At 37.1% G+C, this 17,343-nt stretch overlaps 1 protein-coding gene across 3 annotated transcripts in view; it reads right to left on the bottom strand.

Annotated features, from left to right (window-relative positions):
• Positions 1-17,343, bottom strand: part of INPP4B (inositol polyphosphate-4-phosphatase type II B) — a 901,292-nt gene that overhangs the window by 77,828 nt on the left and 806,121 nt on the right. For all 3 annotated transcript variants that reach the window (XM_062199561.1, XM_062199562.1, XM_062199560.1), the window contains exons 22-23: positions 11,775-11,915; positions 7,722-7,819 (exon numbers count right to left, since the gene is read on the bottom strand). In XM_062199561.1, the coding sequence (XP_062055545.1) occupies positions 7,722-7,819; positions 11,775-11,915 (239 nt within the window). The remainder of the gene's footprint in view (positions 1-7,721; positions 7,820-11,774; positions 11,916-17,343) is intronic.

Below are 17,343 nucleotides of genomic sequence, written 5' to 3'. Positions count from 1 at the left end.
GTGGTTCTGAAATTTTACAGTGCAACAGAATCAATCACCTGGAGGACTTGTTAAAACACAAAATAATGATTCTCCATATCCAGATATGGATTTATTTGTATGGATATAAAGTAAGGAATGGTGCTAAGTAGCAAAGGCACAGATTGCATTGGCAAACTGTTAATTTATTCTTATATTTGTACCTTTCCCCATTATGTACTTTATCACCAGAAACCTCATTTCCCAGGCAACTTGCCACTGTCTGAATTACAATTAAGTTTAGACAATGAGGAGTCAGAGCGAAATAAGAGAATAGGATAAAGATGGATGCCTGTGAAGTCTTCTCCACAGTTCTTGCTTGTTATAGGAGTGTGGAAATGGATATGTTTTCACCATGGATCTGGCTTACATTGGCAACAGTTTAGACCAATGTTTCCGCTTCTTCTGGACAGTCATCATCAAGAATCTAGGTCCAGAGGAGCAGCCCTAGACTTGTCCTCTGGTAACACTATCTGACTCATAGAACCCTTTAGGACCTGGGCTACTAGATACCACTATTCTCATGGGTAGCTTCATAACCCCAGCTTAATTTGTAACATTTATGGATTACAAAAGTGAAACAGAAAAAAGAAATGAGGGGGTAGAAATCAAGAGAGAAATAAAAATATTACTGGAAACAAATGAAAATGACAATGCATCATATTAAAACTTATGGGATACAGCAAAAGCAGTGTTAAGAGGGAAGTTTATAGCAATCGGTGCATACATGAAGAAATTCAAAAGATACCAAATAAATGATCTATCAGTGCATCTCAAGGACCTAGAAAAACAACAAACCAAACCCAAAATTAATAGAAGAAAGAAAAAAATTAGATAAAAAATAAATAAAATTGAAACAAAAACATCGTTGAAATGAAGAGCTGGTTTTTTGAAAATAATAAACAAAATTGATATACCATTAGAGCAACTAACCACAAAAAGAAGACCTGAATCAATAAATTCAGAAATGAAATAGGAAATGTAACAACTATAACAACAAAAATCACAGAAATAAAAAGAACCATCAGGAATTACTACAAAGAGCTGTATGCAAACAAAATGAGAGACTTAAAAGAAACGGATAGATTCCTGGATGCATACAGTCTACCAAAATTGAGTCATGAAGAGATAGAAAACCAACGCAGACCAATAACCAAGATGGAAACTGAATCAATAATAAAGACCCTCCCAACAAAGAAAAGCCCAAGGCCGGATGGCTTTGCTGCTCAATTCTACCAGACTTAAAGAAAAACTAATTCCAATTCTTCTCAAGCAATTCAAAACAACTGAAGCTTGTTTCACCTTAATTCCTAAGCCAGAAAAAGATGCAACAGAGAAAGCAAACTAACTATAGACCAATATCCTTGATGAACACAGATGCAAATATCTTCAATAAAATATTAGCCAATAGAATCCAACAACACATCAGAAAGATAATTCACAGACCAAGTGGGATTTATCCCTGGTATGCAGGGATTGTTCAATATTTGCAAACCAATCAATGTGATACATCACATTAACTGAAAAACAAAAACCATATGGTTATCTCAATAGATTTAGAGAAAGCATTTTATAAAATACAATACCCTTTCATGATGAAAATCTTAAGCAAACTGGGTATAGAAGGAATATTCCTCAAAACAATCAAGGCAATCTATAACAAACCCATGGACAGTATTCTACAGAAAGGGGAAAAGCTGAAACATTCCTTCTAAGATCTGGAACCAGACAATGATGCTCACCATTGCTATTTAATATAGTACTATAAGTTTTAGCCAGAGTCATTAGGCAAGAAAAACAAACCCAAGGAATACAAATTGGATAGGAGGAAATCAAACTATCCCTATTTTCAGATGACATGATCCTTTACTGGAACTCATAAGAGTTTGATAAAGTGGCAGGATATAAAAATCAACATGTAAAAATCAATAGCCTTTGTATAAACAGAAAAGGTCATGGCTGCAGAAGACGGCTCAAGTGCTTAGGCCCCTGCACTTGCATGGGAGATCCCAAAGAAGCTCTCAGCTCCTGGCTCCAAATCAGCTTTCACCATTGTGGCCATTTGGGGAGTGAACCTGCAGATGGAAGACCTCTCTCACTCTTTCTTCCTCTTTCTGTAGCTCTTTCAAATAAATAAAAAAAATAAATCTAAAAAACTCTTTAAAATAAAATTAAGAGTTGGATTCTGAGAGGTAGGGGAACGAAGGGTTGGAGTGTAGGTGGGAGGGAGGTTGGGGGCAAAGTTGCTACTATGTTCCTAAAATGCTATAAAGGAAAGATATGAAACTTGGGTATATTAAATAAAATTTAAAAAAAAAAGAACTGAGGGGGTGGAAACTAACGCTTTTTTGTCATGTACATCAGGACCTTAGTTGACAGAATAAAACAGTAGCCTCTTAGGTCACTGTTCTGAGGGTTGGAAGGCTCCCCTACAATCAGAAAGGGTCTCTTAATATAAATGTGATTTGTGTACAGGAAATCAATTATTACCACATAGTGAGGAAAAGTTAATAACTTAGAAATTTATTTTGGAACTCAGAAATTATTTAGTCTGTATCAGAAAGCCTCTTTGAGAATCAGAAACACACAGATTGGTTGACAACCTTGTGTGTGGTGTAAGGGGTGTGTGTGTCTGTACATGTGTTTGTTATGTTGTTGGATATATTTGTCTCACTGTGATATTTCCTCATTTTACAGATTCAGGTAATTTCCAGAGCCTGCTGAGGTCTGGAGAACCTGGCTCCAGAAGTGGCAGCTCCAAAGGACAGAGAGCACTGTAACACCTAAGCAACACACAGCAGTGAGGCACGTGTCAACCCACGTTAACCCCAATTTTATGGAAAGCAGTGAGTGGATTGGTATTCAGATGCACCCTTCTGTTTATGGAGCACCATCCCTCTCTGCAGCAACACATAATGTGTGGATTTAGTATTGATTCTACCACATACTTTCTGGTTTGTGGCAGAGCTCCTAGAATAATCAGTTACTGAAGGAAATATCCTTATAAGTATCTTAACTTTCATTGTTTGTTTATTTTTTAAGTTTAGCTTTATTTTAAAGGCAGAGTGACAGAGAGAAGGCAAGACAGATTTTCCATCCAGTGCTTAACCCCTCAAATGGCCACAATGGCTACGGCTTGGCCTGATCAAAGCCAGGAACCTAGAAGTCTATCCAGGTCTCCCACAGGGGTGACAGGGGCCAAAGCAAGTAGGCCATCTGCTGCGGCTATTCTAGGTGCATTAACAGGGAGGTGATCAGAAGAGGAGCAGGGGCCAGAGCTGTAGTGTAGTTGGTTAAGCAGCCGCCCACAGCAATGGCATTCAATATGGGTACTGGTTTGAGTCCCGGCTGCTCTTTTTCATCTGATTCTTGAAAATCCTCTCATTTTTAGATTTACTTATCCCTCTGAAGTCCTGTTATTTTTTTATAAATTTTACATTAAGTTTTAATTTTTTAATAATTTTCCTGATTTTAACCAACATTGTTCCTTTGATCTATTTTTAAATGACAGTTAATAAAAATTGAAATATGAAACACAAAAAATATAGAAACATGAAAATGTAAATTCCAGTGGCATAAAATACTTCAGCTTTAAATAAATTTCACTCCATTAATCAAATGTTAGTTCAGTAAACTAAACAGAATTCTTACCATGCATGCCTGGCTTTCACACATTTTAAGAACTGGATATTAATTATGACAAAAGGATTGAGAATACATCAGAGAAAATGATGATTGATCTTATTTTTAAAGTTGAAAGTGGGTGTGGGCCGGCGCCATGGCTTAACAGGCTAATCCTTCGCCTTGCAGCGCCGGCACACCAGGTTCTAGTCCCGGTTGGGGCACCAGATTCTATCCCGGTTGCCCCTCTTCCAGGCCAGCTCTCTGCTATGGCCCAGGAAGGCAGTGGAGGATGGCCCAAGTGCTTGGGCCCTGCACCTGCATGGGAGACCAGGAGAAGCACCTGGCTCCTGGCTTCGGATCAGCGAGATGTGCTGGCCGCAGCGGCCATTGGAGGGTGAACCAACGGCAAAAAGGAAGACCTTTCTCTCTGTCTCTCTCTCTCTCACTATCCACTCTGCCTGTCAAAAAAAAAAGTGGGTGTGAATATGATCTTTTTTTTTTTTTCCCCAAGGTTTATTCCTCTAAGTCCTCAGAGTCTAAGAAAGACTCTGGAAGACCAGAGAGACAATGGTGGACAAGCAGGGGTCTGAAGACCAACCCTAAATTAGACTTCAAACCCTTTCAAAATATTTTGTACACAGGACATCGATCCTCAAGAGTTCTCTATGACTTCTGGAATTCTTCAGGTGTTACAGCCAACTGTCCTAAGCAGGTAGTTTTCACTCTTGGTGTTTACCCACCCAACACATGGTCTCCCCTTGTATCCCTGTAAAGTAGTTTCATCCCATGATTTCTTGTTAAAACTTCTCTATCAAATGCCATTAATGATTCATAACCCACTAAATCCAATAGCTTGCCTTTAATCTTCATACTTATTTCATTAATGGATTTTATGCTCTTGCTCATCTTCCTCTGAATTATGTTATTTTCTTTTGTATCAAATAATTTCTCCATTTTTGTGGGTTTCTTAACCATCCTTTGTCTTCTACTTAGGATTATTTTCTTCCTAAAATGTTTTTATATGTTTTTATTCTCTATGAGGGCTACATAAAATATTCAAATAAATTCTCTATACTAAATTATCTATAATATTAGGTTCTTATTTTAGTAATTTTACAAATGGAAAGAATGCATAGTCTGTTTTGTTTTTCTTAATGTAAAAATGAAATCTGTGACAATGAATGAGCACACAATGACTGTTGGAAATGATCAAGGAGAAAGTGAGACTTATTGAATACCACCAACAATTAAAAAAAAATTTAAATTATTTAGAAAAAGGATCAAACTCAAAAATAGCAAGTGTTATTCTGGAAAGAAGCTTAGAATTAATGTAGATTACTTATTGATTATATTGAATCATTAAATTGCCAGCTTGTAGGCCTATAGACCATACGCTATTAATCTTACATCATCCACAGTGATCAGCACTGTTTCAGCTCCACTAACGCCTGCTAAAGAGAATGTGAGGTTTCCAGGCTCCTATATATGAAAATGTTCTACTTATCACAAAACTAAGATTCTTTTCAAAAAAAAGTATATTTTGCATGCATTCTCACAAAGATGTGAAACATTCTAGAAAGTATTTAGAACAGCTCACAAAGCCCTGAATATCATTCTTTCTTAACTCACAGTGCTAGACACCACTCCCTTGCAGTGCTAAAAGAGGAGTGCACAAGTGCTGCAATTCCAATAGGCCTATATGGAAATACCTTTCTCCTTGGTTTTGAATAAAGTGCAAAAGATAACAGAGAGTTTGGATGTTCTAAGTTGACAGTCCCACCTCCCTCAAATGAGAAAGAAGTGCTTTATCTGCACCTTTTACTAACTGACTCTGAAACATCGAGTAGTTTGTGCCAGATTTATAGAAATTCTCTATTTTATTGATAATGTGAAATTTAAATGCCTTAATGCTTTAGGTGGTCATAGAAAGGGACTTAAAAACTATGTCGGGGCCAGCGCTCTGGCACAGGTTAATCCTCCACCTGTGGCACAGGCATCCCAGTGGGCACTGTTTCGTGTCCCAGCTGGTCCACTTCCAATCCAGCTTTCTGCTATGGCCTGGGAAAGCAGTAGAAGATGGTCCAAGCATTTGGGCTCCTGCAGCCACATGGAAGATGAGGAAGAAGCTCCTGGCCCATTGCAGCCATTTGGGTAGTGAACCAGGGGTTGGAAGACCTTTCTTTCTATCTCTCCTTCTCACTGTCTGTAACTGTACATCTCAAATAAATAAATAAAATCTTTTTTAAAAAATGTGTCAGATCATCAAGCCCAATGTGAATATCAGAGCAAGAAGAAGAAGAAGCACTAGTGCCTGTTCACTGGAATTTCTTCAGTTACTCATAGGTACAAGTGACTATCACAAGTACCGAAGGGAAGAACTCCTGAACATTTCCTGATTCTAAACAGTCATGACAGAGTGACCAACTTTCTGAGAGCTATATCACTAGACAAAGAAAATTGGAAGGGAAAAATCCACCACACACAATACTCAGACACAACAGGTATTAATAGCTCTATTAAATATCAATTTCACATATGTATTACAGTACTTCCTTAATATTCATGAGGGATTGTTTCCAGGATCCTTGTAGATATGAAAATCCATGGATTTCTTATATAAAATGGCATGTTATTTGCATATAAATCAAAGCATATCTTCCTATATACTTCAAATCATCTCTAGATTTCTTATGATATACAATACAATACAATGCAAACAATTGTTGTATTGCTTAGAGAATAAGAAAAATATCTGTACCTATTCAATTTAGATGAAATTTTTTATAACACTTGCCATTTGATAAGGTAATAATATAAAACTTCAGTTGAAATTGTCTGTCTCTACAGGGACATACATATGCCATTATATTTTGCTACAAAATTCATTGGGTTACAAAAATTTTAACATTTTGATACCTAATATATTTCAAACTAAGTAACTGAATATAATCCACTGAACAAATTAACTGGACATATCAACTTTGATTACTGATTTTTATTAAAAATACAGAAATATTTTCTACTTTACTAAAGACTAGATTCTTATCATCATGCATATCTCAATATCTCAGAAGATTAATGTTATTTATAGATGAACTTAAACACATTCCTGATTCTCTGATTTTGGAAGGCTTGACTGTTTTGAGCTTAATACTGTCAGAAAGAGTTGTAGAACTGAAAAATGGCAAAAAAAAAAAAATCCAAAGTGTAAAACATTTTTTTTTATTTGACAGGTAGAGTTACATACAGTGAGAGAGAGAGACAGAGAGAAATGTCTTCCATCCATTGGTTCACTCCCCAAATGGCCGCTATGGCTGGCGCTGCGCCGATCCAAAGCCAGGAGCCAGGAGCTTCTTCCTGGTCTCCCATGCAGGTGCAGGGACCCAAGCACTTGGGCCATCCTCTGCTGCCCTCTCGGGCCACAGCAGAGAGCTGGACTGCAAGAGAAGCAACTGGGACTAGAACCCAGTGCCCATATGGGTTGCTGGTGCCGCAGGCGGAGGATTAGCCAAGTGAGCTATGGCACTGGCCCCCACAAAAGTGTAAAACATATTTCTATAGGCTTATATTCCTTAACTCTCTTGCACAAAATATTGCAACAAATATATTCAGTAAATTGGTTGCCTCATTTTGTATTACTTAGTACTAGCTTGCATCCCTTAAATTCAATTTTATTTTCTCCTTATACAGGTGTGTTATGTCTGATGTAGTTTATAAATCGGAGATTTAAATATTTCTTAAAGTCTTTTACATGGTTAAGAATTACAAAAAAAATTTTTGGAATCAACTGAGATTTCTATTCATAAGTTCCATAGTTTTATCTTTTTTTTTTTTTTTGCATTTTTTAATGGCACTGAAATTAATGTCCTGGCATGAACATTCAAGACAGCAATCAAGGTAATGAAGCAGGTGTAAGCCCTGCCACCTTGGCAATCAGTCTGTTTAGTTCAGATAAACTCAAAACACTCTCAATTCCTCACCCTATGCTTCTTTAGTCTGTTGACCTCTACGTCTAACCTCTAGTGAAGATTTATAATCACGAAATTAGTATTGTTGTCTTCTGTAACTTGCATACTTACAATCAGGAGGCATCTTTTCCATAAATGTTTTATAATATTCTTTTAGAAGCTCAAAATTTTCCTGATTAATATTTTCTTGCAAAGAGACATCTCCAAATCTAAAAATAGAAACAGAAAAGTAATGATGGGGTATAAAATAGCACCAGGAATTAATACTTTTTATTTTTCTTTTTATATGAATGTCAACAGTTTCCTCTTGGAAGCAGGCTGTTACTTTTTAAAATTACGTTACACAATGGTGAATTCAGCATGCTCTAGTCTACTGGCGTGATTCTACCAATCACTTCTGAAACACTCTAGCAGTCTCACAATCATCAAAACTGAACAGAAATGAAATACCAATTGTAAAACACGGGCCCCCAATCGTGTGCATAATTGGTACTCGGCCAATGTCACTTTGCCCAAGCTAACCAGCACTTCTCCTAAGGGGCTGCATTTTTCCATGTATTTTTAAAATCCTCTTTCTTTATATCTACCTAATTTTCCTCTTTACCCTTGACAGCTCTCAGAGGAGTCCAGAAGACCAGGACTGCACAGTGGGCTGCATGCACTCTGGCACACTCTGTCGGTGACTACAGGCACAGGGAAGAGGACTCCCCGATCCTGGAGAGTTGTTCAGTTCTGCCCGTGCCACAAGGGCCAGCGTCGGCACCAGTGCTCTTCTGCCTCTTCTTCAAACCAACCTTTCTGCCTGCGTATCACTGAGCTTGTCTTCTCTTCGAACACTTCCCAGGTTCAAACTTACAGTGCACGTGTCCATCTCTATAAACGGATTCTGAGTAAACGGCTTCCAATGTGTATCTCCACCCAAACCTGTCTTTCAAGATGTCAGCTGAAATTTTCAATGTGAGATTCTCACCCCACTTCAAATGCAACACAACACAAAACTGGAAACTACCTCATTTTTAAAACAATATTTCTAAGACTGCCCCCAATATTTTGTCATTTTCTCAGGCTCAAAATCTACACACTGTTTTGGATTCTCTCATTTTCCATCACCTCACCTCACTCACTATTCATTGATAATTTAACATTTCTGGCATTACTTTCTTCTTTTCTTTCCACTGTACCTCTGCCATTAATATTAGGTATTTAGTCATATCCAGTTTGGACTCTCTCAAATCCTCCCAAGTGTCCAGTGCTATGCTTCCAGTCTCTTCTCTTCCAGTCCATCCTTGACAGCATGGTCAGATCATTCATTCATCAACATATATAAATTTAACATCAACCATGTACCAGCCATTGCTCTGTGCAATACCCAAAATGTTGGAAAAATTAATGTAGCATACATTTCATCATTATCAGCTCTGTCTCCCCTCTCCCTGTAAGGACAAAATCCATCCTCTGTAGTTTTATACATAACTTTTCCACAATTGCTTCCGAAACTTCTGGTGGGAATGTAAGTATACTCAGCACTTTCAGTGCAGTATTTAATGGCCCTGGGACTTTTCAAATGCTAACCTTCCTCTGACAAGAATGCCTTTCTTTCCTCATTGGTTTGATGGAGTCTTATTCATCCCTCAAAGCCCAGAAGAGGCCTCATGTTTTCTGATTCCCATGAAGGGAACTGCTTCTGTGAATCATTTTCTCTCATGCCCTATTTCCTTCCCTACATCTGTGATTATTGCAGAACTCAAACTGTAGTGTAATATTTTTAACGTGGCTCCTTAGTGGATGGTAAATTAATTCAGAACACTGATCATATCTTGTGCTTCTTGTCACTCTTTATTCTTCCTGTGCCCTGTGGCTTGGCAGAACACTGTCTGGTACAGAGTCAATGTCCAATTTCTATCCTGAGTTGAACTTGAAGAAAACTCTACAGGAGAGTTTCCTTATGCTCTGGAATAAATCTTCTAACTTTTTTACTAGAATTGACCAATGCTTTAAAAATAGCATTAGTATAATGGCCAAAATGTTGTGTCCTCCAAAAATATATACACTAAAGCCTGAACCCCAGATATGACTGTGTTTAATGAGGAGTCTCTGAAGAAGTCATTAAGGTTACATGAGGTTATGGGAGTTGATATCTGAACCTATAGGAATAATGCCCTTAGCAGAATGGAGCCTCCCTCTCTCTGTGAACACACAGAAGAGTTCATGTGAGCACACAGTGAGACCAACAGTACTCACCTGCAAGTCAGGAAAAGCCCACTAATTAGAAAACAGATTGGGTAGAATCTTGATCTTGGACTTCCCAGCCTCATGAACTATGACAAAAGTTTCTTTTAAGTCACCTAGTCTATGGTATTTTGTTGTAGAACTTAGTACCTCCTTATTTGAGAATGGATATCTGTAACATGTTTTGATTTGGTGTAGATATGTAGTAAAATATTAGACTTTGAGGGCATGGCACATATAAGACACATGTGCAAGCTGGTAAAGTTCAAAATTCAGAACTATATAAAGGAAGCTCAGAGAGTACAGTGGAAGAGATTTGTTCATCAATAGTTGGTGAATAACAGAGTACTAATTTAATTCAGCTTTCCTGTTTCTCTCAGTATTTTTCCCTACTTTGCTGTTTTTCCTGAAAGTCTTGTGTGTCTTATACAGATAATAGGTATCTACAAAATGCATTTTTAATATAAGAGTGATAGAAGGGGTTGAGAGAGACATCTGTTAAGTAGTTGACTGACAACTAAAACAGTCACAATGTCATAAGTGATGCAAATTAATCTACTGTAGAAGCCTTGAAAATGCAGGGCTATCCAGTCCTTGAAAAGTCTATAAATATAAGACTCTCAATTCTCTCTCAAGATCACACTCACAAGCCTTGACTTACTAATTCAAACTCAAAACACTCTGTACTATAATGTCACAAAGGAGAGACAATTTAGAGTGCTGATTTTTTTTCTCCAGGTTGTATAATTCAAGTTCAGGAATATCATTCATTTAAAACATTAGATGGAATGTATATGTGGAATATAAGCTAATCTTAGATATTGAATTTCAAACACATTTACTTATCACTGAAAGATTCTTATACAATAAAATAAAATTGTATTCTGATTTATATATACTGCAAGAAGAGATTAAAAGCATTTCCATAGTTGGAAACTAAGATGTAATATAAACCTTTGTTATCTACTTAGTAACTGACAAATTAAAATTATGGAAATCTGTGATGCCCAGGAAATACCTTTTGATAAGAGGCAAAGGAGGAGAAAAAGTTTGAAAATAATAGATGGCAACAGAAGTCATGAACAGTTTTGGCATTCAAGAGGGTTATAACAGTTGCAATATTTTTGATTTAGTAAAAGACATTTGTGATGACCTACAATGTATTTAACAAGTCACAGTAATGAATATATTTAGACACATTTAAACTGTTACTTAGGAAGGAAGGAGACATTTAGAGAGTAAATTTTGGACAAGAAAGCATTTTAAATACAAAACTATCAAATTCTCCGAAATTCTACTGTGGGGGAATTTTTCCAATGAGGCCTTTCAGCAAACTAATGACATCTTTCTCTGAAATATTTTAACGCTCTGTTCTGTGAACTTTAAGTGTTCACAAAATTTTCTGGTAGCTCTACTCATAAACTATGTTAAATTCAAAAGTCCTTTGTTAAAAAAAAGCATTTTTTTACGGTGACTTGCGTGATCATGTATAATCATTTGTAGTTTGGCAGAGAAAGTTATTACAAAAAAGATATTTGAACACTACTAAAAATAAATATTACAAAAGGGAAAAAAGACTGTTTTAAATACACAGTTTTTTACACATTAGCTGAGTTTATAATATTGATATATATGAACATGGAATTACTAAAATTTCTTATACAAATAGATACTGTGTTGTCTATGTGAATACTTTTGTATTAGGACCAATATGTTCCTCAATGTTTTTGCTACATTTAAATTTGATCTGAAGCAAGATTATTTAAAAATCAATATTTTACCTTGTTGTATCAAACAAATTGGTACTGATAAAAAGGAAAATGCTATCCACAAATCTAAATACTATGTGCAGAAACATATAGGATTTCCCAGCATTCTCTGAAACAAGCAAAAAAAGAAGAAAAAGCAAATGACAATTTTATAACCAAAGCTTACCTCTCAGCAAGAGTTTGCTGCTCATTGATTCCAACATTAAAAAGAACTGGGTGCACATGAAGCAGTTGCCCTTCTTTAATCTGTTGAGGTAGCGACTCAAACATCATGGCCGGAAGCTTAACCTCTACCACATAATGTTCCCTGGTGCAGGTGAAGGACAGAGGGAAGAAGCATTATCTATTTGATTTGTGTTATGTTATTTTAGATACATTGGAACGAAATAATAGAGTTGGAACATAGCACTGATTTAGTTTTTGGCTGCTAAGTGCTTATTTCCTGTTGTTTACTCATTCAAGAATCACTCACTCATTTCATTATTAAATTACTTGGCATAAGGAATTGTAAAAATTTGTTTGTATGTTTGATTTCTCCTCATTACTCCAAGCTCCTACAGGAATGGAAGCACAGTTAGTTCATTTTTGTGTACCCAGGGCCATGTGTATAGAGTGCCTTAATATTTATTTAATCATGTTTCAATTATTTTTAAACCTCCCAAGACAAGAAAAGTGAATTAATGATGAATATTTTACTGTAGTAATGACGAATAAACCAAGCCATTAGTAATATTTTGGCATGTCCTAATTGTGTTTATTATTGATGAACCTCCCTGTTTATGATGGTCTGATGGAAATGTAATGGTTTTATTCATTAAGGTGTAACCATGGGGAGAGGGGCCTGATCAATTTGCAACATTGGTATATCACAGGAGCATTTTTCATTGAAAATTTCTATTAAAATTCCCCTAATGTTTAATGTCGAAAATTCAAATTGATTCATAAAGTATGGTTAACAAGAACAGCCACTTGTATATTGAAATTTGATATCTTCTGCTATAGAGTGAATTTAATATAGAAGTATAAGTTTTCCCAGAAACTAGGAAAAACCATGTGTTTCAAGAACTATGTACAGGGGTATAGTTCTATAACTTTATTTTAAAAGGAAGCAAAGGACAAACTGTTAGTCTCTTTGTAAAACTTTAATTTCTCCACATATAACATCACTGATAAACAGCAAAAATCATTGATGCGAAAACATGTTTCTTTCTGGCTATGAACTAAAGAACCCGGAAGTTTATGAATCCATCTAGCACGGAGGTTAACAGTACCTCAGATGGAGGGACACTGTTTTTCTTTGTTAAATTGCTCTCAGGGCCCTTTAAAGTAACTTGGCTAATAGAGGGTTGGTGTTTATTTCAAGTCTTTCAAGATTATGAGAAGCATTAATGATTCAATTAGTATTGAAAGGTTACTGTCCTAGGGTATGATGTATTATATAATTTCTTTGTGATAAATTTTCATTAGCTTTATTAAAACAGTATTGATATAAACACATGCATTTTAAGTATATATCTCAGAGGTTTAGAAAATTTACAGACCAGTGAAATCATGATCATAATCCAGTTTTAGAACATCTTTATCATAGTAAAACAATATCTCTTCTCCCCGTATGTAGTCAACCCCACTCCCATTGTCAGTCCAGAAGCCACTTTCTTCTATACAGAGTTTACATTTCTGCTTGTTTCCTAGGAGTAGATTCACATAACAGTTCGTATTTTCCTGTCTGGCTTTTTTCACTCATGTGATGGCACTATCAGTGTTTGTTACCTTCCAGTGCTGAACAACATTCCGCTTTCTGGATAGATCACATTTTGTTCATGAATATGTTAGTTGATGGACTTGGGGTTACTACATGATTTTGGCTATTAATAATGGTGCTGTTATGAACACTCTGGTACAGAGGTTTATGTGGACATGTTTAATTTTCTTGTAATCATATGATAATTTAGTATTTGACTTCTTAGGAGGTTGCCACAGTTTCCAAAGTGGCTATACCATTTTATATTCCCACCAGTAGCAGCTGAGTTTTCCATGTATTCTAGATCTTCACCAATACTGGTTATTATCTGCCTTTTTGATGATGATGATTTTAGTGTGAGTAGTATCTAACTGTGGTTTTAATATCTCTCTGTTAATGGCTGGTGATGTTGACTATGTTTTCATGTGTTTATAAGCCATTCATAAATCTTTTCTATTCAAACGTTTTTCACATTTTAAGTTAGGGTTTCTGTTTTAGTATTGAGCTGTAAGTTTTATTTATATATTCCAAATATAAGTCCTTTAAAATGAATATACATATATTTTATCACCTGTGACTGTATTTTAATTATTTAAATGGATTTTTTTTCAAATTGTCAAGACGAGAATAAATAAATGAATCTTAAATAAAAAAGACTACTCCTAGTATATACCTGTATCCCATATCAGAGTGCCTGGATTTGTGTCATAGCTTTACTTTTTTTTTTTTTTTGACAGGCAGAATGGATAGTGAGAGAGACAGAGAAAAAGGTCTTCCTTTTTGCCGTTGGTTCACCCTCCAACGACCACTGCAGCTGGCACACTGTGGTCAGCGCATCGCGCTGATCCGAAGCCAGGAGCCAGGTGCTTCTCCTGGTCTCCCATGCGGGTGCAGGGACCAAGGACTTGGGCCATCCTCCACTGCCTTCCCGGGCCATAGCAGAGAGCTGGCCTGGAAGAGGGGCAACCGGGATAGAATCCGGCGCTCCAACTGGGACTAGAACCTGGTGTGCCAGCGCTGCAAGGCGGAGGATTAGCCTGTTGAGCAACGGCACTGGCCAGATTTACTTCTGATTCCAACTTTCTGCTATTGCACAACCTGGGAGGTAGTTGGTGATGGCTCAAGTACCTGAGTCTCTGTCACCCACATGGGAGATCTGGACTGAGTTTCCAGTTGCTGGCTTTGGCCTGCCTCAGCCTTATCTGTTGCAGGCATTTGGGGAATGAATGAGCAACAGGGAGATCTCTGTCTCTCACTGTCTCTCTCCTTTCAAATAAAAAATAGATAAATAATTATATGAAAGTTTACTATTTTGATGGAGGCTATCACTATTTTGTTCTTTGAGGCTGGCGCTTGCAGTGCCTGCATCCCATATGGGTGCCAGTTTGAGTCCCGGCTGGTCCACTTCTGATCCAGCTCTCTACTATGGCCTGGGAAAGCAGTAGAAGATGGCCCAAGTCCTTGGGCCCTTGACCCATGTGGGAGACCTAGAGGAGGCTCCTGGCTCCTGGCTCCTGAAAGGCATAGCTACAGCTATTGCAGCCAATTGGGCAGTAAACCAGCACAAGGAAGACCTCTCTCTTTTTGCCTTTTCTCTCTCGGTGAAACTCTGATTTCCAAATACATAAATAAATCATTAAAAATATTTTGTGCTTTGACTTTTGCCTTATATTTATATAATAACTCTATTTAACCAAATTCACAAATATTTCCTCCTGAGTTTTCTTTAGAAGTTTCATAGTTTTAGCACTGAGCAATTAGAAACTGTTAGTTTTTGTGTATGTATGTATATGAGGTTCTCAAATGTTTCTTTTTGCATAAAAATTGTCCAACCTTAGTTTGTTTGTTTTTTCTTTCTTTTCTTCTTCTTTTTCTTTCTTTTTTTTTTTTTTTTTTTTTTTTTTTTTTTTTTTTTTGAGAAGGCTCTCTGTTCTCCATTGAGAATAATAGTTCATTCACAAAATTGTTTTGGGTGTTCTGGGCCTCTTGTATTTATATGCACACTTTAGGTTTTTCTTTCCAATTTCTACAAAAAAAGACTACTGAGATTTAGATAATACTTGCATTGAATCTATAGATCAACTTGTACAGAACTGTCAACTATACAATATTGAGTTATCTAATTTATGAACACAGACTCTCTCTCCATTTGTTGGATTTTAGTAATTTCTCTGAGCAATAGTTTGTGTTCTGGGTACATTTCTTAGACGAACTTTGTAAATCTTTTCCTAAGCATGTATTATTTTCGATGTTAGCGTGAATGGAATTGTTATCCAAATGGCAACTATTTCTGACAACTTTCAGAAGCATGTTTTTCTACTCTCCCCTCCAAACTGTCCAACCCCTGCCTATAGTGAAGCAGCCAGAGTTAATGGCAGGCTTTAGCTAACTAAACTGTGTAGATAGAGCTGGGGTTGATGAGAGTGGCCACAGCAAAAATGCCAAATACGCCCACTGTCATCGCTCAGTGCACACTAGTTTTCATTAATAAATCCTTGGAAAGGTGCTATATACATTTTATTTATTTCCTGAGTCCTAAGAAGGTTGTTTAGGATGATTCTTTCCCAATATAATATTGCTTTTCAGGGAGAAGAGCTGACAAACTCCTTACATTGTCTTTTTAGGGGTCAACCCTGTATGCAGGCAGCTTTTTAATTTAGACTCAGGTTGAAGAACTTCCTCAGAGAAAGTATCCCCACTCTGCCTAGCCCACGTGGCCTGGTATGCTTCCCTTACAGAGTGTGGTAAGAAGACGAGCTTCTCACTTTCAACAGCCAATGTCACATCAGTACAGTGTTGCACTACTTTCCAAGTGTGTGTATGCATAAATTTTTCTTTCTAATGATTGGAAAATAAGTAGTGACTTAGCTGAAATGTTTAGTTTTATGTGGATTTGGCTTTTATTTATAAGAAACAGTTTTTTATTCAATCACATGGCTCTGGCCATCCTTCATGGAAAAGTTAAGATACTTATTATATGTATACTACAGACAGGGATAGTCGTTATCCTTGAATTTTAATAGGATATGTCTCTTTCTCCATCTTCCTCCTCCTCATCTTCTCCCTCCCCTTCCTTCTCCTTCTCCTCCTCTCCTTCTCCTTTCTCCTCCTTCATCTCTCCTTCCTCCTCCTCCTTTCTAGCATAAAAACTGCTCTTCCTTTTCTACATTGATATGTTTTCATTCTGACCTAAGAATGTTCCAACAATAACCTCAGGCAGTTTTTTTTTTTCCTTCCGTTTGTTCACCCCCCAAATGGTCACTACTGCCGGTGCGCTGCGCCGATCCGAAGCCAGGAGCCAGGTGCTTCCTCCTAGTCTCCCATGCGGGGTGCAGGGCCCAAGCACTTGGGCCATCCTCCACTGCCTTCCTGGGCCACAGCAGAGAGCTGGACTGGAGAGGAGCAACCAGGACAGAACCGCTGCCCCAACCAGGACTAGAACCCAGGGTGCTGGCGCCGCAGGTGGAGGATTAACCTAGTGAGCCGTGGTGCCGGCCCTCAGGCAGTGCTAACTGCCAGACTGGTTGAAATTTGGAAGACTTCTGATAGAATCAACTTCTCCTAGGATACGACTCCGACTCCTCTGTTAGAGACCTATTCTATACACCACCATTCTTCTTCATTATTTCTGCTATTTTGCTTACCATATAGTGACCTTCAAAGCTATTTATTTAAAATCCTTCTCGGAAATCTCACAGTCTTAGTGAATTGTCAAAAAAAATTAAGAAAAATGGAAGTACATACCCCTGACATAGGAATATATCATTTTTAAAATGTTTCTGCTTTTACCGAATTTAATTTAAATTCATTTCAAGAAGTATGACACTATTAACTGACCAATTCCCGCAAATGAAAAAACATTAAAAGTTTTAGATTAATAAAGAGAAGCACGTTCTTGTCATGCATGCTATTATTTTGAATTTCTCATATTTTATGGGAGAGCACTACCATACTCACTTCAGTACAATTTACTAATATTTTAGATGTTTAGGAA

Source organism: Lepus europaeus, chromosome 8 (genome assembly GCF_033115175.1).
Source record: "Lepus europaeus isolate LE1 chromosome 8, mLepTim1.pri, whole genome shotgun sequence".
In the NCBI taxonomy this organism is placed as follows: Eukaryota; Metazoa; Chordata; class Mammalia; order Lagomorpha; family Leporidae; genus Lepus; species Lepus europaeus.
The sequence above is the reverse complement of the archived record's forward strand: the minus strand, read 5'-3'. Positions and strand labels throughout refer to the sequence as shown.